General features: G+C 42.0%; 1 protein-coding gene across 2 annotated transcripts in view; it reads left to right on the forward strand.

The window, feature by feature from the left end:
* Positions 1–25,350, forward strand: part of ZEB1 (zinc finger E-box binding homeobox 1) — a 195,148-nt gene that overhangs the window by 129,693 nt on the left and 40,105 nt on the right. For both annotated transcript variants that reach the window (XM_077491065.1, XM_077491066.1), the window contains exon 2: positions 10,758–10,952. In XM_077491065.1, the coding sequence (XP_077347191.1) occupies positions 10,758–10,952 (195 nt within the window). The remainder of the gene's footprint in view (positions 1–10,757; positions 10,953–25,350) is intronic.

Here is a 25,350-nt window from a genome sequence, read left to right on the forward strand (position 1 = left end):
AAATCCTATGTTTGGTACTTTGGTGATGTCAGGGGCTGCACTTGAGGTCCCCTATATCTAGTATCTAGAATTATTAGTGCCAGATGTAGTTCAAAAACCATCCAGCTGACCCGGCAGCTAAACATGACCACCTACCTTTACTATTATGTAAAGATGCACACTTAGTTGTTCTAAATCATACCCTGTCGCTAACAACAGTATCTGTCCAAACAGACTCCATGTACCCCATAAATACCTAGACATTGACAGCATCCAGACTTCTAACTCACACCATACCTCACAACTAATAGAAAACGCTGACACGTGGTCCAGGCAGCCTGGCTGACGCTGTGTCTGAAATCATTCTTTAAAAATACAAAAGTGTTACGTTCTCATCCTCAGATTAATAATGTGTTACATGTGCCTGCAATCTTCACTGGCCAGTTCATAATGACTACAGACTATAGGCATTATTCAGTAAAAGGAGCCATGGGCCACAGATGATGGTGGGACATACAGTGGGGCTTTTAAATATTTTATTTAAACCAGTCAGAAGTGGAGTCTCATTAAAGCTGGCTCAGATAGCAAGCAATCATGCTGCAAGTTTGAAAATGCAAGTAAGCTATTGCTAGACTTGCCAGGCATCACAAGTTTGTTGCACATTGCATGGCTGCAGATCAACTTTCTTTGCAAACATTTTGCAAGTGTGCTGCAAGTTGGTTCAGTTATGTTATGCAATAGTCATCCCACCACAGGGGTCACTGTGGCTGAATTTTCATGCATTAGACTTGCAGAGCTCTTGCTGTAGACTCATCACTGCAACTTTGCTCTTGCTTGAGACTTGCCATGCAAATTTGCTACAAATTGAAAGTGTCATCTAGAACTTGTTCTTCAAGTGCCCTGCAAGTGTACAACTTGCCAGTGAAAAGGTGTAGCAAGTTAACAGACTTACAATTCACCAGTGCCACACATTTTTGGCAAGTTATCCTTGCTATCTGGGCAATAGACAGTTTGAATCTCGGGTGGTACAGCTGTGAGAACACAATAGCTCAGCAGGACACTGACTGTGTTGATGGGGGAATCAAGTGATTTTTTTTCCCTGCAACCCGTGGTTGCAGGAAAGCAATATTTGCATCATCTAAGGCTGGCTTTACCTCTACAGGTTAGAGGGGTACTAGATCAGCCACAAGTAACGGATAAGTGTCTACATTCAGTCCCCTGTGTTTTTAAGCCGCAACCCCACACAGAACGTTTTTTTTTTTTACGTTTTTTGATAGAATGGGAAGTAGTTAATAAAGTTGTCATGTTTTTATTGCTGTCTTCCTAGTGGGAAGATTTAGCCTAAATTCTTGTCCTGTGACCACACAGGAAGTAAGAGAAATTTCTTTACCAAACAACAGAGGCCTGCCATAGATTCTAATTCCTCCCCACTCTAAGAAAGACAAGTGTTTTTATTGCTTTTTGTGCTTTTATTGCTTTCTTCTTGTAGGTAATGACAGCCTTCTCAGCTCTGTTCTCAGTACAGGATTCCTATAGCCTCTTTGATGGCTTCTCATCTCTGCCTGCAAAATACGACAGCGCAGTAGAAGGCAGCAGAAAAACCCCTCAGAATGCTGTTAGCCATTTACAAGTGTGACATCGTTCCTTTCATCTGTTAACACCTTTGCTGGAATGAAATGGTAAACATAAGGCTCCTGCACTGCCTCTTGCAGTGTCTGGCTGGAAGCCAAATTGTAAACCTTGACTGCGATTCCTCGTCTTAGGTGCTGTAGAATGTCCAGGAAATTTATCTTCACCTTTCTTTCTTTTTTTTTCCTGGGCTCACTCCTGTGTGGCCTGGAGCTTTGTTAATCAGCAGGCCTCTAAATGTGTCATATGGCCTGTTCTTTACCTTTTATAGCTGCCGGTTTCCGGAGCGGTATGAAAACCTCCACAGGCCCAACCTGCCTACTCCCTCCTTACTGCTTACCTAATCCCTGGGAGCCATACGCGGAAACGTTTGTACAGGACGCGTTGCGCATTTTCCGGTTTGTTGCTGTCAGAAAGTATACTCAAACTGAACGCTCAGTAATCAATTTGCAGCTTTTCCCACATTGGTTCTATGACTGGAATCATCAGTTGTTTGCCAGTTATCTCTGTTTACCACAGGCACATCACACAATTGCAGTGCATTACCTCATAAATGTCGCATGTATTCATTTGAATGGGCTGCCTCGCTTACCGTAATGGTCTCATATACACATGTGGTTTGGGGCATCCAATGTAAATTGCATGTGTATAAAAGACATTTGTTGTGTTTATCCACCCATGTCAATGAATGGCTGGACATGGGTATACACAGTGCTTGCATGAGCATAAGTCCCAGAAGTTTATGCAAGCACAGCGTATACCTGCGTACAGCTAGCGTACAGCCAGCCATTCAGTACTATTGGCTGTCTATATATTGCAATTGTCTCTTCCAGACATGGAAATACATCTGCAATTTACATCAGGTTCCTCAGACCATCAATGAATGAGGACATGAGGGGGGTTATTTACAAAAGGCAAATCCACTTGGAAGTGCAGTCACTGTAAATCTGAGGGAAAGATCTGAAATGAGGGGAAGCTCTGCTGATTTTATCATCCAATCATGTGTAATGCAAAGTGGATTTGCCTTTCGTAAATAACCCCCAAGGTGTATGTAGCATTTCCGGCACCATGCATCTGTTGTCAAGGTGAATTGGGATACTATACTACATCGCAACAACACAAGTAACATGTATTTCCACGCAATGGGGGGAATGGGCCTCAAACGTTTTTTCAGTATGTTTGGCATCATATCTGTATACCATTTTTTTTTTGGGCAAATAATTTTTCTGAATCTCACAAAGTTTTTTATATGAAGATTCTGGCAGTAACAATACTGACGAAGTCAAGTCACTTCCTTACAATTATCATAAGCGTCAGCTGCCATTGATGTTCCTATCAGGCTGCCTATCTGATACTGAATTTGCAATGTTCCATTATATACTTGCAAAGTAATCCATCAAAAGTTTATATGCACACTTCAAATAAGTTTATCTCCAGGTCAGTGATGCAAAAATAATTTTATCAACCAGGCAGTTAGCATTTTTGAGTAAACTCCGACATATCAGCTCCCTATTTACCACAATCGGGCTTCCTATTATGTTTGTATGAGTAATACTGGCCATCCGTGTGTATTTTTTTTCTTGTTTTTTTTTCGTTATAACAATTGATTGGTCATGACTGGACATTTACGCTGTTACCTTACCTAGGGCTCCATTCTACATTAACCACTTAAGGACCGAGCCTAGTTCTGTCACTTGTTGTTTACAAGTTAAAATCAGTATTTTTTTCTAGAAAATTACTTTAATTACACTAAAATGGTGGTCGTTGCAATATTTTATGTTACACAGTATTCGCGTAGCAGTCTTTCAAATGCCATTTTTTTGGGGGGAAAAAAAATACCTCAGATCTCACACAAAAACAAAATTGTCCCTTTAAGGCCCGGAGAGCGGAAGTGACTTTTGACTTTGCTCCGGTCCTCCAAGGGCATAGAGCCAAGTGGGGGCCATCTTGACCTCACTCGACTTCCTGCCCATCCATCCTAGGGATTAGTTCGTTTCAGCCGCTACACACGACTTTGGTAAGCGATGAAGGGATCCTTTCTGCTGAGACATTGTATTCTGACAGTGGGGACAGTATACACTGATCAGCAGCGGCAGCCTGTTAGCTACCACTGCTGATCAAGAAACATTTTCCAACAAACCCTTTTGACAGAAGTTGATGGTTGGATCGACTTCTGTCGAGAACAAGCAGCCATACATTGATCACAATTTAGCTGGTCCCTGCTGAACTTGCTTAATTTCTATCTATCTGGCCTATATGGCCAGCTTAACAAAAAGGTCTTCTTGCTAGTACCAAGGACAGGCTGCAGGTAATCTTTTCTAGGTAGGCCCTTTTAACTTTTACTTTTTTTTACCAGGGTTTCTTTTAACCCCCCTGGCGGTATTCCCGAGTCTGGCTCGGGGTGGAATTTTCATACCAAAAGCCAGACTCGGGACTGCATCGCTGGATCCAGGAGGAGGTTTACTTACCTTCTCCCTGGGATCCAGCGTTGTCTACCCGCTGTACGAGCGAGCCGTGTCTCGCTCGATTCATCACATCGCCGATCTCCGTGCCCTGCGAGCGTTGCGACGCACGCGGACGGAGATCGGCGCCAAATTCAAAAAGTGAAACAAACAGTAAACATACAGTATAATGTAATCTTACAGATTACATTGCTGTATGTAAATATTTCACATCCCCTTTGTCCCTAGTGGTCTGTCCAGTGTCCTGCATGCAGTTTTATATAATAAAAACTGTTCTTTATGCCTGGAAACTGGAGATTGTCCATAGCAACCAAAACTGTCACTTTACATCAAAAATGATTTTAGACCAGCTAGAAAACAGCGATAATAAATTGGAATCACTCGCAGAATTGAGCGATAGCGATTTGTGGGGAGATCCGTCATCAAATACTGAAAAGTAATGACAGTGACAATTCTGCAACTGAGCAAATTTCAGTGTTTTTGATTTGATTACATTATTGAATAATTTTTATTATTGTTATATTATTATTTGGTACAATTATTTATAATTATTTATTATATTATAATTTATGATTTAATTTTTCAAACTTTATTATACCCGGGATGTCTGCTAGACTCTGGTTTGGGCAGATTTAAGAGAGTTATTCCTAAGAATTGCAGGACTACAATATAAAACGCCAAATTTTCATGCAAAATAATTGTACCGCTTTTAGCACCTAAAATCCGAAATAATCATACCGCCAGGGAGGTTAAGCTGAATAGAGCTGAAAGCCTAATTCCATTACAGATACATTCTGTGCTGTATTTGCCTGGCTACATCTTGATAGCTGTATATGATGTAATACTCTGCCTGGGAAGCTATGATAGCCTTCCAAACAGCTGGCTTCCACTGGGTAATGGAGGGATGGAAGTCAGTGCATACAGGGCCACATCACCAAGTAGCATGGGTGCATTATTCCATCCACACACATAACACTACTCTGGATCTCACTCATTTTGTTAAATCACAGAAGACTTTTATTTAGTTGCTATTGGCTGTTCTGCTTTTTTTCTTTTGTCATCTTCACCGCACGTTCAAAATAAATATTCATTCACGTCAAGTGTTGCAGTGCACCACGTTAGCATGCAGATTAGGGCTGGCATTTTTGCGGTCTCCTTCTGAAAATGCCTCTCCTTCAGGCTGTTGCTAGCCAAGGTTGGTTGGTCTAATTTACTGGCACAGCTTGTGGGACACTAATACGGCTTTTAACCACTTGACCACTGGGCACTTAAACCCCCTTCCTAACCAGACCAATTTTCAGCTTTCGGTGCTCTCACATTTTGAATGACAATTACTCAGTCATGCAATGCTGTACCCAAATGAAATTTTTGTCCTTTTTTTTCACACAAATAGAGCTTTCTTTTGGTGGTATTTAATCACCGCTGGGTTTTTTATTTTTTTGCTATTAATGATCTGATCTATTAATCAAAAAAGACTGTAAATTTGGTAAAACAAATAATTCTTTGTTTCTTTTAAAATGTATTGAAGAGTATTGGCAGAGTATTGCAGTGTTGCAGAGTATTGGCAGAGTATTGCACAGTCTTGCACAGTGTTGGCAGAGTGTTGCACAGTGTTGGCAGAGTATTGCACTGTGTTGCAGAGTATTGCCAGATTATTGCACAGTATGGGCAGAGTACTGCAGATTATTGGCACTGAGTAGCACTGTGGGCACTTTACATCCAGCCCACAGTGCTGCTGCCATCTCTCCCCCTCTCCCCTCTCACTGTACCGATCGGTACAGAGAGAGGAGGGAGGAACCGGCATCATGACGTGACGCCAGTTTGTTTACAAGTGATCACTCCGTCATTTGCTGATAGCCGTGATTTACTGTGATCCGTGATGCGCCGAGTCCGGACCCGGGGGTTACGGAAGTTCCCGGGTGCACACCCCAGGGGGCGCACAGGAGCAAGATACTGGGAGAATGTCCATGGATGCCCTCCTAGAATAAGCCGGCCGCGCTGTAGCCGTCTTTCGGCTATGGCCCGGTCGGCATGTGGTTAAGACCCTGCATCTAGAATCAGAAAATTTGCTGATAATAAAGACCTAATATAAATGATGCCATACTAATATTGTGCGATAAGCCCACTTGAGGCTGGGTTCACACCAATGCGAATTGGATGTGGATTTTCTCCACATCCAATTTGCATAGCAGGAGAATTTGACCGGCTCTCTATGGAGCCAGTTCACATATCTCCGGGATGGCTTAGGAGCTGGCTCAGTTTCAGGGCTGAATTAAGGCAAAGATTAGGCCCTGAAATGGAGAACAGGGACGCACAGCGTTCCTGTGCGATCCGCGGCCGGTTTAGGTGTGAATCGAGTCTTATGCCACGTGCACACGATCGCAATTTTGGTTGGAAAAAGCTCTGATGGTTCTCCCGACGGGATTTCGCTCAAGCTGTCTTGCATACACACGGTCACACCAAATTCAGACCACCAAGAGCGCGGTGATGTACAACGCGTACGACGGGACTAGAAAAAGGAAGTTCAATAGCCAGTAGTCAATAGCTTTCATCTCGTAGTTGAATCTGAACATGCGTGAGTTTTTGCGCGTCGGAATTGCATACACCCGATCGGAATTTCTGTCTGAAAAATTGAGAACCTGCTCTCAATCTTTTGCTGGTAGAAATTCGGCCAGCAAAATTCCGATACTGCATACACAGGGTCGCATTTTCTGACGAAAAGCTCTCATTGGTCTTTTGCTGGCCGAAATTCCAACCATGTGTACGCGGCTTTAGAGTTCCAGAAAAGCATTTCTGCATTGATTCTGGATGATCGGTTTCCATGGCCAAGGAAATATTGCACCTCTGGCATGCTATTAGTTGTTACTGTCTTGGCAAGTGTTTCACCAGAGTGCAAGCTTCTGGTGCAAATAAGGCTGCATTCTAAGCTTTGCTGGATATATGAAACAGTGTATACTGGAAGGCTTCACGTATAATTAAAATGTAATCTTTGGGAGTTCCACTAAAACACATACTAATGCTGTGACTCATGTGGTGTTTTTTTTTAGCTCACGCCAGCATGTCATACTTACCTGCTCTGTGCAATGATTTTGCACAGAGCAGCCCTGATCCTCCTCTTCTCATGTCCCTGGCTCCTCCTCCTTGACTAGCACCCCCAATAGCAAGCCACTTGCTATGGGGCATGCTTGCAGCTCCCCCCCCCCCCATTGGCTCACTGGCTGTGATTGACAGCCGCTACTGTGTCTCAGCCAACGAGGTGAGAGAGACACAGAACAGCCAAGGCTCCTCTGCACAACACTGGATCGAGAGGGGGCTCAGGTGAGTATTTGGGGAGCTGTGAGGAAAGCAGCACACAGAAAGTTTTTTACCTTCATGCATAGAATGCATGAAGGTAAAAAACCTTCAGCCTTTGCAGTCACTTTCAAGTGGTTGTGAAGACTGAAGGTATTTTTTTTACCTTACTGTATTCTATGCAGTAAGGTAAAAAAAACCTCAGACAAGCATGAAAATTTTCCTCGTACAATACCAGATCGTACGATTTTCGTTTAGTCAGTACAGTTGTCACCCGAAAATACAATACAAATACACTACAACACATTGCATCACTTCTCATTTTTTTTTCCTGTCGTACGAGAATTGTGACTTTAGTAACCTATATTCAATTTCTACTTGCGACTAGTAAGCGGAAAAAGTCGGATTTTCGGATCGTGTGTACGGGGCATAAATCAGCACTTGTTGCTCTTGCTGGAGGATATCTTGACCTGCTGCAGCGTGTTTTATTGGCAGGTCTGGCTGGGTGTACGTTCACAGTCATTATTCTCCTGCTCCTCTTACAGCTCTGTGCTGAACTGCGTCATGGCCAACACACCGACAAAAGGGAGGAATTGAATATCCTGAACTCTAGGCATGGCTCTCTGTACAAGAGAAGAATGATCAATGCTTGCTTTAATTCTAGGCCATTGGAATTATGCTTTGAAGGTTTCAGTGATTCATTCACCTGGCTCTAGTAAAGAAGAAGAAGTGAAATAATTGGCTTAGTGCCTCTTTGGCACTTTATTTTTCCATTGGTAAAAACTATTTATTCCTGAAAAATATGTTTTGAAGCTCTGCGTTATTCCCTGCATACCATACAGGTGACACACATGCAGGAAGGATCTGCAGAGTTAGTCGGCCATCTTGAAATAAAGAATGGTAACTCATCTGGTCAGGAATATTCTTTCATTTCGCTAACTTTGATGCCAAGTGCTGGCCCATAGAGCTAAGCCCCATCCACCCACCACCATTCCATGTCTGTTGCCAGTTGCCTCTTTAACTAACAAAGGTGGGTTTGTTAAACAGCAACACTATAGAGATACCAGCACAAATTAAAGTGATTGTAAAGCTTTAATTATTAAAAAATATATATAAATAACAAAAATATCATACTTACTCCACTGTGCAGCTTGTTTTGCACAGAGTGGCCCCGAACATCCTCTTCTGGGGTCCCTCAGCGTCTCTCACGGCTGCTCCCCACATCAGGTAACCCCCTGGGAGAAGCGCTCTCCAGGGGGGGTTACCTTACGGGCGCGCTCCTGCGTCCAGCATACAGCGTCCATAGAAAAATGTATGACTCGGCTCTGCCTCCCCGGCGCCCACGTCATTGGATTTGATTGACAGCAGCAGGAGCCAATGGCTGCGCTGCTATCAATCCATTCAATCAAGAGCCGAGAACCCCCGGGCAGTGAGACAGTGCATCCCCGCCGGGTCAAGTTCCAGGGCTCAGGTAAGTAAAACGGTGGGGCTGGTCACTGCCAGGTTTATTTCCACCTTAATGCAGAGGATGCATTAAGGTGAACAAACACAAGGGTTTTCAACCCCTTTAATCCATCAAAATAAACAATTATTGAAGATCCAAGTGGCTCACAAAGTAATCACCGATTACAGGTTTTAGGCTAAAAGGCTTTAGTCTTAGCTATGACCAAGGCCAATTAGGATGAAATGCATAAGCGATGATTGCTTTATGAGCTACTTGAATCTCAATAAAGTTGATTAGGAGGAATTTGTTGTGTGTCTGCATATCTATATTGTTGCTTATTTTCTCATGTCTTTTTTTCTATTAACTATGAAATATAAGACTGTAATAAGTTAATAAATATCGAATATTTCTAGGCTTGAAATCATGCGTGCGGTATTAAAAAGTATTCATCGCGGTGTCCTTAGAAATGTGTTTTGTCAATAGGCGTTTATGATTGTGTGCACCTCCTGTGTGCTTGTGTTTGTCTTAGGTACGCTCAATAAAAAGAAAAAAAAAATGTTTTCTGAAATTACTTAGGGGTTTGGTTATGCTGTCAATTTAAACAGTGCTAAAAGGGTTTAGTATTCAGTTCTCTATTAATTACCAGTGGTGCTCCAAAATGAAAATCGCCGCAACATCATCGACTTTATTTCGGCAGCCGTTATCGACACTTTTTTTTCTTTCGGCACAATGCTGAAAACCCTTTTTTTCAGCCAGTAATTTTCGAATGTCGAAATTCCGTGCATCACTATTAATTACATCTGAAATTGGTTGTACAGTGAACCTTGCATGTGTTTATAGCATTAAAATTTAAATCTGGCCTAAAAAAAAAAATATTATCTGTTCTGATCTATTTTTAAAATATCTATTCTTATCTATTATTTTTAGCATCTATTAATATCTATTTATTTATACAAATTACATCTATTCATTTCTTAAATCAGTGTTCCAGACGCAAACTTTTTATTTTCTTTCAAACTCTGTAGCTGCTAACTTTTAATAAGGACACTTACCTGTCCAGGGAGCCCGTGATGTCGCCCCCCCCCCCCCCAGCTTTGGTGCAGGCGCCACCATTGTAACTAAGGGAAACCGCCAGTGGAGCCTTCAGGCTTCACCGACGGTTTCCTACTGCGCATGCGCGAATTACAGCGCTTTCTGAATGTCCCGTCTTCTGGGACGCACACAGGTCCCAGAAGGCAGCGGGGTGAAGGAGGAAATGACGTCCTGTGCTGCAGCCCAGGTAGGATGGAAGTACACTCAGTGTACAGCCGGGGTGCCAACACTTGCAATTCCGGTGCTGAGGAGAGACAAGGGAGAGAACCGAGGGTTTGGGCGCCGCATCGCTGGAGCGTGGGACACTTGAGTGTTTGTTTTATTAAAAGTCAGCCGCTCCACTTTTTGTAGCTGCTAACTTTTAATAAACACAAAAACGGCTGAAACTCCATTTTAAATGTATTTATTTTTATTTTTTTGTGCCCAGAGTTTGCCTGTGCCTGTTGAATTATTCAACACAACCTATGGAAAAATCACATCAATAGGAATTAAAAAATTCCTAATACATTACAATTTCCAGTCATTTTCTGTCCACAAAGGTGTAAGTAGAGATAAGGAAGAGGTAAATGTTTCATTTTGCTCGTATCTTTCACCTTCCTGCATAATAAATATTCAGGGAAAAGTTAGCACCGTGGAATGATGTCTCTGCTGACTTTATCTGCCTGTGATGTTTTTATTTATATATTCTAATTAGAAGCTTAGTGTTCCCCATGTGGTCTGAGGAGAATAGCTAATTGACGGTGCTTCCTAATTTGCAACATCATGAGCTCATAGTAAATGTTTGCTACCCTAAATGCTATTAGCACATGCTTGTCATGAGTCGCATGCACTAAGTAATGTTTCCTTTTTCTCTTTCACAGTTACCAGTTACAACAATGTGTTAGACGCAAATTCTGATTCTGATGATGAAGACAAATTGCACATCGTAGAAGAGGAGAGTGTTACGGATGCGGCAGATGGCGAGGGCGACTTGCCAGAAGATGATTTGCCAACCGACCAAACAGTATTAGCAGAAGGCAGCGAAAGTGTGAAACAAAGTTGCTGGGATGATGAAGGTACAGTGTACTGTTTTTACTGTTTTTTGTAGAATCTACAGGGCCGTCTTTATAGTCCGGCTTGTTCCTGTGACTCCAAGGCCTTATCCATCTTTATTCTGACTATCTAATCGATAAAGAGTGTCATGCAGGCATTAAAGCAGTCTAGTTTTTAGGTGACCTGGGGCTGCATTTGGTCACCTGCCAACTCTTCACTGCTGTCAGGGACCTTAGCAAGGACAATCCCCTCCCGACATCCAGCATGGCTGAGACACACCAAGTACAGACCTTCAATCAGGCTTCATTTTTCAACAGGCCACAAGTTCTTCATAAATGAATTTGGAGAATCACAACCAATATTGTAGGCAGACCCCAAAGCCCACAGCCTTAAGGGATAAATTATAAAGAACTATATAACACTTCCGGGGCCCGTAGCAGACAACTACTCCAAGAAACCACTCCTATAATATGATCTACTTTGTAGAGCTATCATGAAGTTTAAATATATGAAGAGAGAAAAAAAAAGATAAAATTTGATATATGTATAAATAGCAAGGAAGTATTAAACACGTAGGAATAGTGTGGTAGGAATATATCCTTGCTGTTTATACTTAAAGTGGTTGTATAGTCCATTTTGGGACTTTTACCTACGGGAAAGCCTATAATAAGGCTTACCTGTAGGTAAAAAAAAATCTCCTAAACCTGTACGGTTTAGGAGATATTCCCCTCGCAATGCGCCGCTGACTGCAGCGGCGCATGCGCACAGGGGATTCTTGGCTGAAAGTCTGCCGGACCCTGCCAGAGAGAAATCTCCGGCGCGATATCGGCCACTCACAGCACCGGAGCCGCGATACCCGGAAGAAACGCAGAGGGAACATGTCAGCTCCCTCGGCGTGGATCGGGCCAGATGTCGGGCCCTCGTTCTAAGGTAAGTATTTCACAATGAGCTAGTATGCGGTGCATACTAGCTCATTATGCCTTTTCCTTTGCAGGTGAGTAAAAAAAAAAATTCAGCGGGTATACAACCTCTTTAATATGTTGTGTTATGAGTGAGTCTATACATACATCTATATTTTAGGATGCGATTACATATTTTTTTCACTAAGGCCTCATGTACACTACAGCTTGTAAGGCCTTGTGTACACTGCTGCTGCTAAACGGATGTTTAGGCTTCATGTACACGGGACGTTGTTTAACCTCTCCTGAATAATTTAACTAGTTAACAGCTAGAAACCAACATCTAAAAACTTTACCGTGTTTAGCAGCGTTTGCAGGCTGTTTGCGTTTGCAGGCTGTTTGGCGTTTCAAATGCCTCTGAACATCGGTCTGAACCCATTTTTTTTTTTGCATTCCAAAAAATGCTTCTAAACACTTTATTTAAGTAGCCAAAAATTTAAAACGGCTGTAAATGAAACACGGCTAAATGCGAATTACCATGTTTGGAAGCGGTTGGCGCTTGAAATGCCTGTAAACTCAGCTTCTAAACGCATTCTTTTGCGGTCCAAAAAATGGCTCTAACCTCAACTGCCAGAAACTACTATAAATGACCCTGTATACATTGTACTGATAAAATAACATGGAGGAGAGTTCAGGGGTAGCTGAAAAAAACTCCCAACTGTTTCTAAACGTCCATGGGTTGCAGGAAAGAAAATCGCTTGATTCCTCTGCCAGGGAGCTATCCCTGGCAGGAGAACACAGTGGTTACTGCTGGCGGCTATAGCTGCAGGCAATAGTCGTATGCTAAATATCCGACATGTTGGTTGTACCCAAGATGATCGATGGGATTGACTTTGGGTATAATCAGCTTGCCCATAGATGGTTTGAATCACAGCCGGTTCCTGCTGTACCGGCCAAGATTCGAACCATCTATGGCTGGCTTGACATATCCACAGTCTCTTAACATCTCCTGAATGATGTCCAATGTAGCATTACATATACTTAATAACTTGTGCAACCCCTTACTAATGTCAGGAACCACAGTTGAGACCCCCTAAACCTCATGAGTTGATCGCCACTGCTCTAGTTTTTTTACATAGGAATATGTGGAGGACCCACTCCGATAGCAAGATTAGTTTGGCTGAAAAGACAAGCTGACAACCTGAACATCGCTATGTTGGCATGAAATGGGGCTTACCATTGAGGACTGAAAACATAGCAGAGTATTGATCCCCGTAAGGCCGCGTACACACGGGCAGATTGTCTGTCCAACTTAGTCCGCTGAACCGTGTTTCAGCGGACAATCCGCTCGTGTGTGGGCTTCAGCGGACTTTTTCAGCGGACAATCTGACGAACAAAGTCTTACAGAATTTCCGTAAGACAGTCCGTTCAAACTTGGTTTTGTCCGTCCAAACTTGGTTTCAGTGGACAGTCCGCTCGTGTGTAGGCAAGTTGGACGGACTAAGTATGGCGCATGCTCAGAAAGAGTTTACACGGCCGAAGGTTGCATTGCAGTGTATAGGACGTCGTTTTTCTAGTCCCGTCGTACGTGCTGTACACGTCATCACGCACGCTTTCAGCGGACTGTCTGCTCATCGTGTGTGGTCAAGTCCGTTCATTCAAATTTTGAACGGACTGTCTGTCGGATTGTCTGCCGAACTTAGTTGGGCAGACAATCCGCCCGTGTGTACGCGGCCTCACACTCCACCCAGAAAGGGAGCAATTGACACTGGGTGGGATTATTCTTTAGAGCATGTCTGTGTAAGTTTCTCTGTAAAGACCATTAACTTTAACCTCCCTGGCGGTATGATTCGTTCTGGTTTTAGGTGCTGAAAGCGGTACAATTATTTTGCATGGAAATTTGGCGTTTTATATTGTAGTCCTGTAATTCTTAGGAATAACTCTCTTAAATCTGTTCAAACCAGAGTCTAGCAGACATCCCGGGTATGATAAAGTTTATAATATAATAAATAATAATAAAAATTATTCAATAATGTAATCAAATCCTAAAACACTGAAAAAGGGACACTTTCTGGTTGCTATGGACAATCTCCAAATTCCAGGCAGAAAAAAACAGTATTTATAATATAAAAGTGCATGCAGGGCACTGCACAGACCATTAGGGACAAAGGGGGTGTGTATTTTTTTATACAGTACTGTAATCTGTAAGATTACAGTACTGTGTGCGTTTTGTGCACTTTTACTTTTTTGAATTTGGCGCCGATCTCCGCTCCTGTGCGCCGTAACGTCACAGGGAACGGAGCTCGGCGGCATTCGGCACTGTGTGAATCGAGCGGAGGACAGCTCAATCACACAGCGCAGAGGACATCGCTGGATCCAGGGGACAAGGTAAGTAACTTCTCCGTGTCCTCCCTGTATCCAGCGATGCGATCCCGAGTCTGGCTCGGGGTTACCGCTTATGATAGTAAAATCCCAACCCGAGCCAGACTCGGGATCACCGCCAGGGAGGTTAAACAATTAATGTCTGAAAGTACAATGTTACTCTGTAACAGTGAAGGGAAGGGGATGCTGTGGTCAAAAATACCCAACCAAAATCCTGATTTTATTCAGAGATCTGTACTGGGAAAAGAACAGACTGAATCCGATTTGGTATCTATAGCCAGTACAGATGCTTTATTTTTTCTTTCCTGATTTTGTAGATTTAGCCATTGGTATCTTTTTGCACTTTCAAACCTATTACATTTGTTTTTCATTTTTATTTTGTATTTTACTTGGTTGAATGTCACATTTAAAATCATTTGCAAGATGGCAAGATAAATGTGCTTAGAAATATATATTTATTTAAAACCAATGTGTGTTTTAAACATCCTATGTATTGCCTGAAAATATAGTCAATAAAGACATTGGGGGTTATTTACAAAAGGCAAATCCACTTTGCACTACAAGTGCAAAGTGCACTTGAAATTGCACGGAAAGTGCACTTGGAAGTGAAGACGCTGTAGATCTGAAATGAGGAGAAGCTCTGCTGATTTTATCATCCAATCATGTGCAAGCTAAAATGCATTTTTTTTTTCTTGTGTGTCCCCCTCGGATCTACAGTGACTGCACTTCCAAGTACACTTTCAGTGCCATTTCCAGTGCACTTTGCGCTTGTAGTTTGCACTTGTAGTGCAAAGTGGATTTGCCTTTCGTAAATAACCCCTATTGGGCCAGTATCCTCAAAAATACAAAAAAAAACACTCAAAGCCCAAAGATTGCAAACAGTATTCTTTTGAAAATTTCCAAGAAAGGTTACTGTTCCTGTACATTCTCCAACAAACCTAAAATGACGATAGAAAAGTCTCTTACAAAGGTTTTGTGTGCGTTCATCGAGTGATGATCTAATGCACAAATAATGTTATCATGAAACTGTTTTTAATCAGGAGTGTATCAGATACATACACAGTGCAGAAAGGCAGGTTTGGTTATTCGGAAGACCGTAGTTTTTTTCACATATATGGCAAAGAAATTATTTGATAATGAGCATCAAGGCTCCCCACACACTCCTGCAGACACTGTAGCTGTTTGGGCATGTTCAGGAATAAGCCATATATTTATTTATTTATTACAGGTACTTATATAGCACTGTCTATTTACGCAGTGCTTTACATATATATTATACATTCACATCAGTCCCTGCTCTCAATGAGCTTACAATCTAAGGTCCCTAAGGCTATGTTTTCACTATTGCAACCCGAAAGTCACTCAATTTAGAGTGCGACTTTGATCTAACTCATAGTCTCTGGATCAAAGTTGCATCACAAACACATTAAGGTAGTGCAGAAATCTTTTCAAAGTTGCTACAACTTTAAGTCACAAAGGTGGGAACGGGTGCCATTGAAATCAATGAGTTGTGACTTGTCATGCGACTTTATGTCCAAAGTCGCATGACAAGTCTTGCTAGTGGAAACGGAGCCTTACTCACATACATATATACACATATACTAAGGCCAGTTTAGACAGGAGCCAATAACCTACCAGCATGTCTCTGGAGTGTGGGAGGAAACCGTAGTGCCTGGAGGAAGCTGTTGTGGAATTTTTTATTAATGTATGTTGTCAGATGTCCCCCAGTGTCAGTTTTGCTGTAAAATGCTCATGTGAGGGTATTCGCACATACAGAGGTTGGTGGAAGACCATTGACTGCGGAAACCTTCACAGCAGATCTGTTTGCTCTTTTAACCCCCCTGACGGTATTCCCGAGTCTGACTCGGGGGTGGATTTTTTATACCAAGAGCGGTATCCCCGAGCCAGACTCGGGACCGCATCGCTGGATCCAGGAGGAGGTTTACTCACCTTCTCCCTCGGATCCAGCGTTGTCTCCCCGCTGTACGAGCGAGCCGTGTCTCGCTCGATGCATCACATCGCCAATCTCCGTGCCCTGCGAGCGTTGCGACGCACGGGCACGGAGATCGGCGCCAAATTCAAAAAGTGAAACAAACAGTAAACATACAGTATAATGTAATCTTACAGATTACATTGCTGTATGTAAATATTTCACATCCCTGTTGTCCCTAGTGGTCTGCCCAGTGTCCTGCATGCAGTTTTATATAATAAAAACTGTTCTTTATGCCTGGAAACTGGAGATTGCCCATAGCAACCAAAACTGTCACTGTACATCAAAAATGATTTTAGACCAGCTAGAAAACAGCGATAATAAATTGGAATCACTCGCAGAATTGAGGGATAGCGATTTGTGGGGAGATCCGTCATCAAATACTGAAAAGTAATGACAGTGACAATTTTGCAACTGAGCAAATTTCAGTGTTTTTGATTTGATTACATTATTGAATAATTTTTATTATTGTTATATTATTTTTTGGTACAATTATTTATAATTATTTATTATATTATAATTTATGATTTAATTTTTCAAACTTTATCATACCCGGATGTCTGCTAGACTCTGGTTTGGACAGATTTAAGAGAGTTATTCCTAAGAATTGCAGGACTACAATATAAAACGCCAAATTTTCATGCAAAATAATGGTACCGCTTTTAGCACCTAAAATCCGAAATAATCGTACCGCCAGGGAGGTTAAGGATGTTTGTTTATGCCTTACCAAGGGACCGGCCACTCCATGGCGACCGTATCTAAACTCCTAAGTAAGCAGATCTGCGTACATTGGAACCATAGAATAACCATACAAAATTATGGCCCACTGAGCCATGATAGAGTATGGCTCCCGTCATTGGTAGCAGTGGGAATGTGCACACAATTGTGTTCAGAGCCATGTCTTTGCCACATGGCTCTGCACGCAACCGTCTGCACACGTCACTACTATATTTCTATTTCAATATATACATGTGTGTGTGATTGGTCCTTTTGAAAGAATACAAGTGTCTGATTGGCTGATTCTGAAGACACCACCTTCCTTTGTTATTCATGTTTATAGTATAAATAAGCTGAGCTGGCTATTCTCTTGAGGATTAGGACTGCTAAGCTCAAGGTGATACCCACATCAGTCTGTGTTACTTGGAGAGATACAAAGTGCGCTTTCACGGCATTATTGAGAGAGCTGTATTTGTGCTTTTAAGTGCAAATAAATGATATGCTTATAGGCAGAAGCTTAAAATTTCCCTGACTAAAACCCACGCTAGCACTGGGAGAACATGCAAACTCCACACAGGTAGTGCTGTGGTTAGATTTAAACTTGACCCTTAATGTAACCTTGGCCAAATTATAAGAAAACTACAACTCAGTCTGTGAAAAAAATAAAGTAAAATACAGTTCCCCATATCTGTAACTGCAATACAGGTCTTGGTTTCCCCTGCTGTGCTGTCACAGGACGGTATATTGTATTAGTAGCAAAGGGAACTAGAATGCATACAAGTTCACAAATACAGGGACTTCTGAGGTCTGGCCATACCCACAAGCTTCCTAATGGAAGCTGGAGTGACCCTGCTACTAAGGACTATGGAACCTTGCTAGTATCTCTACCAAAGTGTACGCCTGTGCATGATTGTTTTCCCAGCATAATGCAAAGCATCTGAATAGGAACATGTCCTATTTAGTTTTCAGGTATGCTTGGAAAAACATTCCCGTTTAAAGGGTTTAGTTGAATTTAATATTAGTAGAAGATATAGAGTAAAAGTTGATCTAAAGCAATTTTAGGTAGGGAAGACTTGGAACCTCGGTCAGATTATTACTGTCTGTGTCCCCATCGTCCTAGCGGTTTGTCCTGTTGACCATTGTCATTGGGATTGAAAGTTACAGAAAATCTTAAATTCTGAGTCACTGGAACAGGAATAGAAGGGAACTCTTCCAATGGAGACAAGAGGATTTCCCTTTCTATAGAGTGATTTCCTGCCGTGTCCTGAAAAAAGCAAAGGAAATCAGTCATAAAGATCAAAAAGGAGAAATCTTGTGAGGAGTTTTAAGCATCCCCTACTGAATCCAAGCTAAAGTCACATCTCTTGTAACTTCTATACTGCAATAGGCCTCACTCTCGCTGTTTGAACTTAAAGTAGAACTATAGGAAAAACATTTTTTTTTTTTTTCCATTTTCGATAGAGTTAGATAGGGTTATAACCCTGCCAGATTTTTGTTTCACCATCTGTGTCCCATTTCAGAGATTTCTCTTCACTTCCCTTTCCATAGCCAAACAGGAAGTGAGAAGAATTACCTACAAATTAAGGGAGTCTCTTGTTGACCCCCAGATCACCAGAACTAGTGTGCCTACCCATTGGAAGATTTGCCCTCTATTACTTTTTTGGGGGCAACCCATAATTTGGGATTTTCTCACTTTCAATGATAATGGTAAACAGAACAAATTTAGAGGGTAAATCTCCTTATGGTAGTTGTAAACCTCGACCTTGTACTTGCACCTATAGGTAAGCCTATAATAAGGATTACTTATAGGTACTGTAAATATCTCCTAAACATGCATCGTTTAGGAGATATTTACTATATATGCTGCCGATGACGGCATCCCGGGCTGTTCCTTCAGAATCCTGTGCTATAAATGATGGCTCATCTGTGCATGCGTGGGGGTGACATCATCACGGACCTGGAAGGGAAAAGGTTGAAGATGGAAACGGCCTCCAGTGATGACATCACATCGCTGGAATGATTTGTTTTCAGGTAAGTTTCACGATGCATACTAGCACATTATGCCTTTACCTTGCAGGTCTGAAAATAAAAATAAAAGCACCCAGCAGTTTACAACCACTTTAACGGGGGCACGGACAGCAATAAAAACTGAAAGGTGCTCTAATCCCTCTCCACTCCATCCAAAGCTAAAAAAGTTTTGCTTTTAGTTACACTTGAAATGTATTTTATATTAGGAAGACCGCTACAGGAGGCATTGGGATAACCCAGTGTGGTTTAAAATTCCCCAAATTCTAACGCTAAGTTCACAAAGGAAGAAATTGGGGGTGCGATGCTAAAAATAGGCAGTTGATCCATCATTTTACAGACCCCGACTGCCCACCTACAATGTGACATGGCGGCTGTTCAGGTCTGCTCATGTTGTAGCGACCATAATGCTTTGCATTGGACAATTTTAACTTCGGCATCTTACCAAACTCCCCCATTGAAGTTATGTGGATCCTAACAACATGCCAATTGCTTGGCACACAGTTGCAGTGCGGTATTTTAATGGGTTGGGAAAAAATAGGCCACCACCATATAAAAAACTAGAGAGCAACTGACCTCACTGGAATCTACATCTAACTGAAATACTATTTTTGAATGGTCTAACCCCTTATATTGGACTGTTCACCCAACCTAACTCACTGTTGAATAGGATTCCAATTTGACTGTCAATAAATATTTGGCATTAGAGCTGTCAATCTCTCCTATGAATATTGGTGTCCATAAGCCACGTTTCTTCCTTGAATATGTTAGTATTTTTATATATGAGCGCCTAGAGGCCATTCAGTTCGCATTGTGCGCTATACAAGTATTTCATTCATTCATATGAGTGCAGAATAAAAGACAAATATCTTCTGTGTAAAAACATAAACCATTATCAACCATTGGTATAATATAGTATAAAAATGTATATAATTAGAAGTGTACCTAAATCACTCATATCCCACAAGTTTAGATTATTAAAATCACAGTGTTAGCACCGGTGGGTATCATCACAGGGAGATGTCAGAAGCATATCCTTCTGTTTGAATTGGGTAAACTCGCCTCAACTCTGCTATGGGTCACAGTACTGGGGCCATGGCACTAGCATCACATGGTCTCCACATTCCAGCTCCCATGGCAGAGCACACATGGCATAGAGGACTGATCACATGACATACAGGACTGGTTGGTTACATGACATACACTGGAGGAGAGAACATTTTACAGGATGCAAGAAAAACAAACAAACGGGTATTCTCTTGCTAATATTTAATATGGAGGCTAAGTGAGATGATTTGAATTACCAAGCGTGTGACTAGTACAGGTAGAATATCATGTGCTTATTTGTAAAGATACTGTAGATATTAAACCACACTTAAATAAATATATATCAGTAACCACACTGCAGTGATCAGCCATTAGATAGTCTCTTCCTCTGCTCAAAGCAGGTGTGCAAGGTGTCTGTTTGCCCTCCTCGCCTACACAGATAAGACCACAAGATTTTCTCATAGGAAAAAGTTCTCATGAAAATATTCTATCAAGATGCAATGTCTGGCCTGCATTATTTGCTTAAAGGGGAAATTGACAGAATACTGTAAATGGCTACAATCTCCATCTTAGATATTATGATCACTTTTAAAATGACATCCATGTTTAAATTGTGCAAATTGGACTGCACTTAAAATAAAGTTGCATTTTTTATTCTAAAAGCAAGTAACCACCCTTATGGCCCCTCAGCACCAAATTGTTTAATGACATGGCCTAAAGCGGGGGTCTCCAAACTTTCTAAATAAAGAGCCTGTTTACTGTCCTTCAGACTTTGAGGGGGCTGGGCTGTGGCCAGTGGGAGTAGAAAATGATCAAGCACTCATAGGAGAAAACAATGCCATATCACTGTGCCAGTGGGAGGAATAGTGCCTCATCATTGGTACCAGTGGGAGGAATAGTGCCCCAATCATTGGTGTCAGTGGAAAGAATAGTGCCCTATCAATGGTATCAGTGGGAGGAATGGTACCCTATCAATGGTATCAGTGGGAGGTATAGTGTCCTGTCAATGGTATGAGTGGGAGGAATAGTGCCCCTTCAATGGTATTAGTGGGAGGAATAGTGCCCCATCAGTGGGAGGAATGGTACCCTATCAATGGTATCAGTGGGAGGAATAGTGTCCCTTCAATGGCATGAGTGGGAGGAATATTTCCCCATCAATGGTATCAGTGGGAGGAATGGTACCCTATCAATGATATCAGTGGGAGGAATAGTGCCCTATCAATGGTATCAGTGGGAAGAATAGTGCCCCATCAATGGTATTAGTGGGAGGAATTGTGCCCAATCGATGGTATCAGTGGGAGGAACAGTGCCCTATCAATGGTATCAGTGGGAGGAATAGTGCCCTATCAATGGTATCAGTGGGAGGAATAGTGGCCTATCAATGGTATCAGTGGGAGGAATAGTGCCCTATCAATGGTATCAGTGGGAGGAATAGTGCTCTGTTGTTTGTTTCTTGGGTTGGTTAGAGGAACAGTGCCCAAGGCCTGGATAAAGGCTTGCAAAGGGCCGCAGTTTGGAGACCACTGGCCTAGATGATGCTATACTGTAACTTCCCTCTATATATACACAAATTTCCCATTGGTTGGACTGGAATGGCCATAGTGGGTTCAGGCGTAATGTTTATGGTCATTCCTCATATGAGGATTGCCATGTGTTCTGGGCTATCCCACTGGAAGTGGATGTGTTTGCAGAGATGACCGTATGGGAGGGAGAGAGGCTGTGCAGGGCTAGGTTTGTTAACCTTGATTTTAAGGGTGGGGGAACGTTAAATGTTTTCACTTTAAAAGTATCTTTTCTCGCACTAAGCCTCTACAGTACATTTAAGGGTATCCGGGAAAGCATGAACGTTTTGGTGATGTCTCACCAATATTTGTAATAATATATCAGACAAAACACCAAGATTCAGCTCAGAACTCCTGGGAATGTTATTTTGTGTCTTTCCCTTCATTTAAGGGGATTTCCATATTTTATCAAGAAGGAAGGGAAATTCCTTTGCTCAAAGACTCTTGAGAAACTCTGTTCCCAGACATGGAGTAAATTGTTCCAGGTGCTCACCATGTGGTCTAACATGCTTTCTTGTTGGTATGGTGCTGAAGTTTTAAGATAGATGGCACCATGAAACATAAAATACTTCACAGCACATTCTGCTTTTGAGAAAAGGGACCTGCTTGTCTTAAACATTGACTGATATGTTATAACAATTGGTGATTGATTGTTCAATCCACATCAGGTTCCACTAATGAAGGTGTGCTGCTTTAAGAATATTGCTCTTCCCAGCTATGCCAACCCTGTCCATGGAGATAACTGTTTGAAGTCTCAGCCCTTACCAGGAATCAGCCATGCTGCCTTTTTCTAAGTAGGGCCTGATCAAGCATTCATTCTTTTCCGGGTAGTAATGATTTCACCGAGTATCAAACACTTTCTCTGAAACTATTTTACCTGCTTTGTTATTGGACTGTAAATTATGAAAGTATTTATCTGTAAGTGGCAGGATTTTAACTCTTTCCTGGAAATCCATTTAGGAGCCACAAAGTAATTGTATTCAATGCTGAAGTCTAGGTATAAATATAAACCCACCACTCAAAAGTGCTCATCCCATACCAATGATATATATAATTCACCTAATAAACCATTACATTTGTCTTTAAAGCAGAACTAAACTTATTTGAGCACTACAAACGAAAACTCTGTTTAATTCATTTTTGACATTGGAAGCAAACTCACTCATCCATGCATATCTCCATGCTTTAGTTTGTTGAGAAATCACTTTGAAAAACACCCCTAGTATTTCTAGCTGTGAACAATTTGAGTAAAGGCAGATGATGCATTCAGCATTTATGTCCTGTAATCCATCTGCCCTTAGCTCAGGCATGCAGGGAGGCAGGTATGCTTAGATGAAAAATCCCCCTCCTCCAGATTGAAAGAAAAAATGCCCATGAAGAACCCAGGGATGTATGGCATAATTTTTGCCTAGGTCAGAAACCAGGAAGACGTGTAAAAAACAAAATAAAAAAACAGCATAAGGATTAAAATAAGTATATAATAAGTGATCTCAAAGGCAGAATTATTAAATAAAAAAAAACAAAAAAAAAAACAAATGTGTCATACTTACCTGCTCTGTGCAGTGGTTTTGCACAGAACAGCCCCGATCCTCCTCTTCCCGAGTCCCCTGCCGGTGCTGCTGGCCCCTTCCTCCAGCTGAGTGCCTCCATAGCAAGCACCTTGCTATGGGGGCACCCAAGCGCACTCACTCCCAAAATGCTGCTATGTGTGTCCATTAACACACAGAGTGCAGCTTGGCCCCTCTTTGACTCAACTCATTGGGTGTGATTGACAGTAGTGGGAGCCAATGGCTCCCGCTGCTGTCTCAGGCAAAGAGGAGGAAGAGACCCGGGTGATCCGCTGCTCTCTTGCACATCACTGGATCAAGATGGGACTCAGGTAAGTATTGGCGGGGGGGCTGCTGCACACAGAACTTTTTTTACCTTTGTGCATAGAATACATGAAGGTGAAAAACCCTGAGCCGTTACCACCACTTTAATGTTGATTGAGAGAGTTTAGTTCCGCTTTAAAGCGTATCTAAATAAGAAAAAGTAAATAAATTAAATAGTAGCTTACCAATCCTTATGTGTGGTGGCTCCATTCCTTTTGAACATTTTCAGCAAGTGCAGAAAATAAATATTGATCTTACCAGAATTGCAGTGTCTTCAACACCAGTGAGTTTAAAAGAAAGCATAAAGAATTTATCGTTATTGTGTTAAAGCAGAGTTCCACCCAAAAATTGAACTTCCGATTTAGGTACTGGTGACCTCCTGCCACATTTGGCATGTCATTTTTTTGAGGGGGGAGCGGGTACCCAGTTTTGACAGGCACCCAGCTCCCACTTCTTCCCCTGGTGCCACGGTGCCCGAAGGAAGTTCACCTCTCCCCCCTCCCTCCCAGCAATCTTCTGGGACACGTCCCAGGTCCCAGCAGATTGTCCGGCCATTCATAACGCTTCCCTCGCGCATGCGTATTGCGTGCCCGACTGTGAAGTCACAGCTGGGCGTCCACATTTACAATACCAGTGCCGTGGAGAGGAGGGGGAGAAGAGCGAGGCTTTGTGTGCCCACATAGCTGGACTATGGGGCAGGTGAGAGTCCGTTTATTAAAAGTCAGCAGCTAAAACTTTTTGTAGCTGCTGACTTTTAAATGGGTGTAACTCCGCTTTAACTAATAGTCCCATTAATCCACCATGTAATGGAAATGAACATAGACTGACATGTTTGAAGTCCAGCCTATATTAAAACCATGGCTGCCCCCATAGACACACAGGAACAGAAAATGTTATTTGCAGGATTGCCATGTGAAAATAAAAGGGAAAAAAGCCTAACAAAAAAAACAAACGAATAGCCATTGCATCTAAGGACTGGTGAGCTGCAATATATTACATTTTTGTTTTTGAGTTTAGATACACTTGGAGGATGTCAATCAAATAGAATTGGAACCACCCAGTTCCCAATTTGTAACCTTCATTGTTAAGCTAGCCTATTGCCTTTCCAATTTGCTACTGTAGTAACAATTAGCCAAGTTCCAAAATCTTTTTAAATTGCTGTTGTTTCCCCTAAAATTAGCACTAACGTGCAGTATGCACCACTTCCCCACATTCCACACCATAAATATGAGCACTCCTCGGGCAGGCTGAAGATTATTTTATATGCCTGAAGGACATTGTTCAAATATACCAGAGCCCACAAAGCTTGCTTTAAGGGTAACCTTTTCAAGTTTGACAGAGTGTACCTTTAATGCTGGGTTCACATATATATGCAAATTGCATGCATTTTTACCCTTATCCAATTCTCATAACATGTGAATTTGACTGGCTCTCAGTGGAGCCGGTTCACACATGTCCGAGGTGGCCACAGTGCGGTTATGAAAAGGGTCCTGTGTATTTTTGGGTCCAGTTCAGGTGCGAATTCAGGAAAAAATTTGCACCTGAAACAGTGAACAGAAACGCTCCGGGGTGAACCTAGCCTAAGTCTGTAAAAGTTTCCATAGCTATCCGGTGTAATTACTCTTCTACACAGCCAGAATAGCAGAAGTCAACCAATAGACTATTCTCAGCTCAGCCACGAGCGTTCTCTTTTTAGGTAACCTATTGGCTTAGCAGTGTCAGAAAAGGCATTTTCCCATGGTGGTGGCTTGATACCACATTTTTACATCAAATATCACATGGAAAATGTGATTGTACTTAAACTAATTTTAAAAGTGTTTTATTTTTAGCTGCTACTAAATATGTTTAGAGGGGCTGGGTTTGTGGGCTCATAGCACTCTATCTGTAGATCCATTGTTTCATGTACTGTGGTCATCACGTAATGTTGC

The sequence above is a fragment of the Lithobates pipiens genome, unplaced genomic scaffold (assembly GCF_037356315.1).
Source record: "Lithobates pipiens isolate NorthernLeopardFrog02 unplaced genomic scaffold, aLitPip1_a1.2 Scaffold_19, whole genome shotgun sequence".
NCBI lineage: Eukaryota > Metazoa > Chordata > Amphibia > Anura > Ranidae > Lithobates > Lithobates pipiens.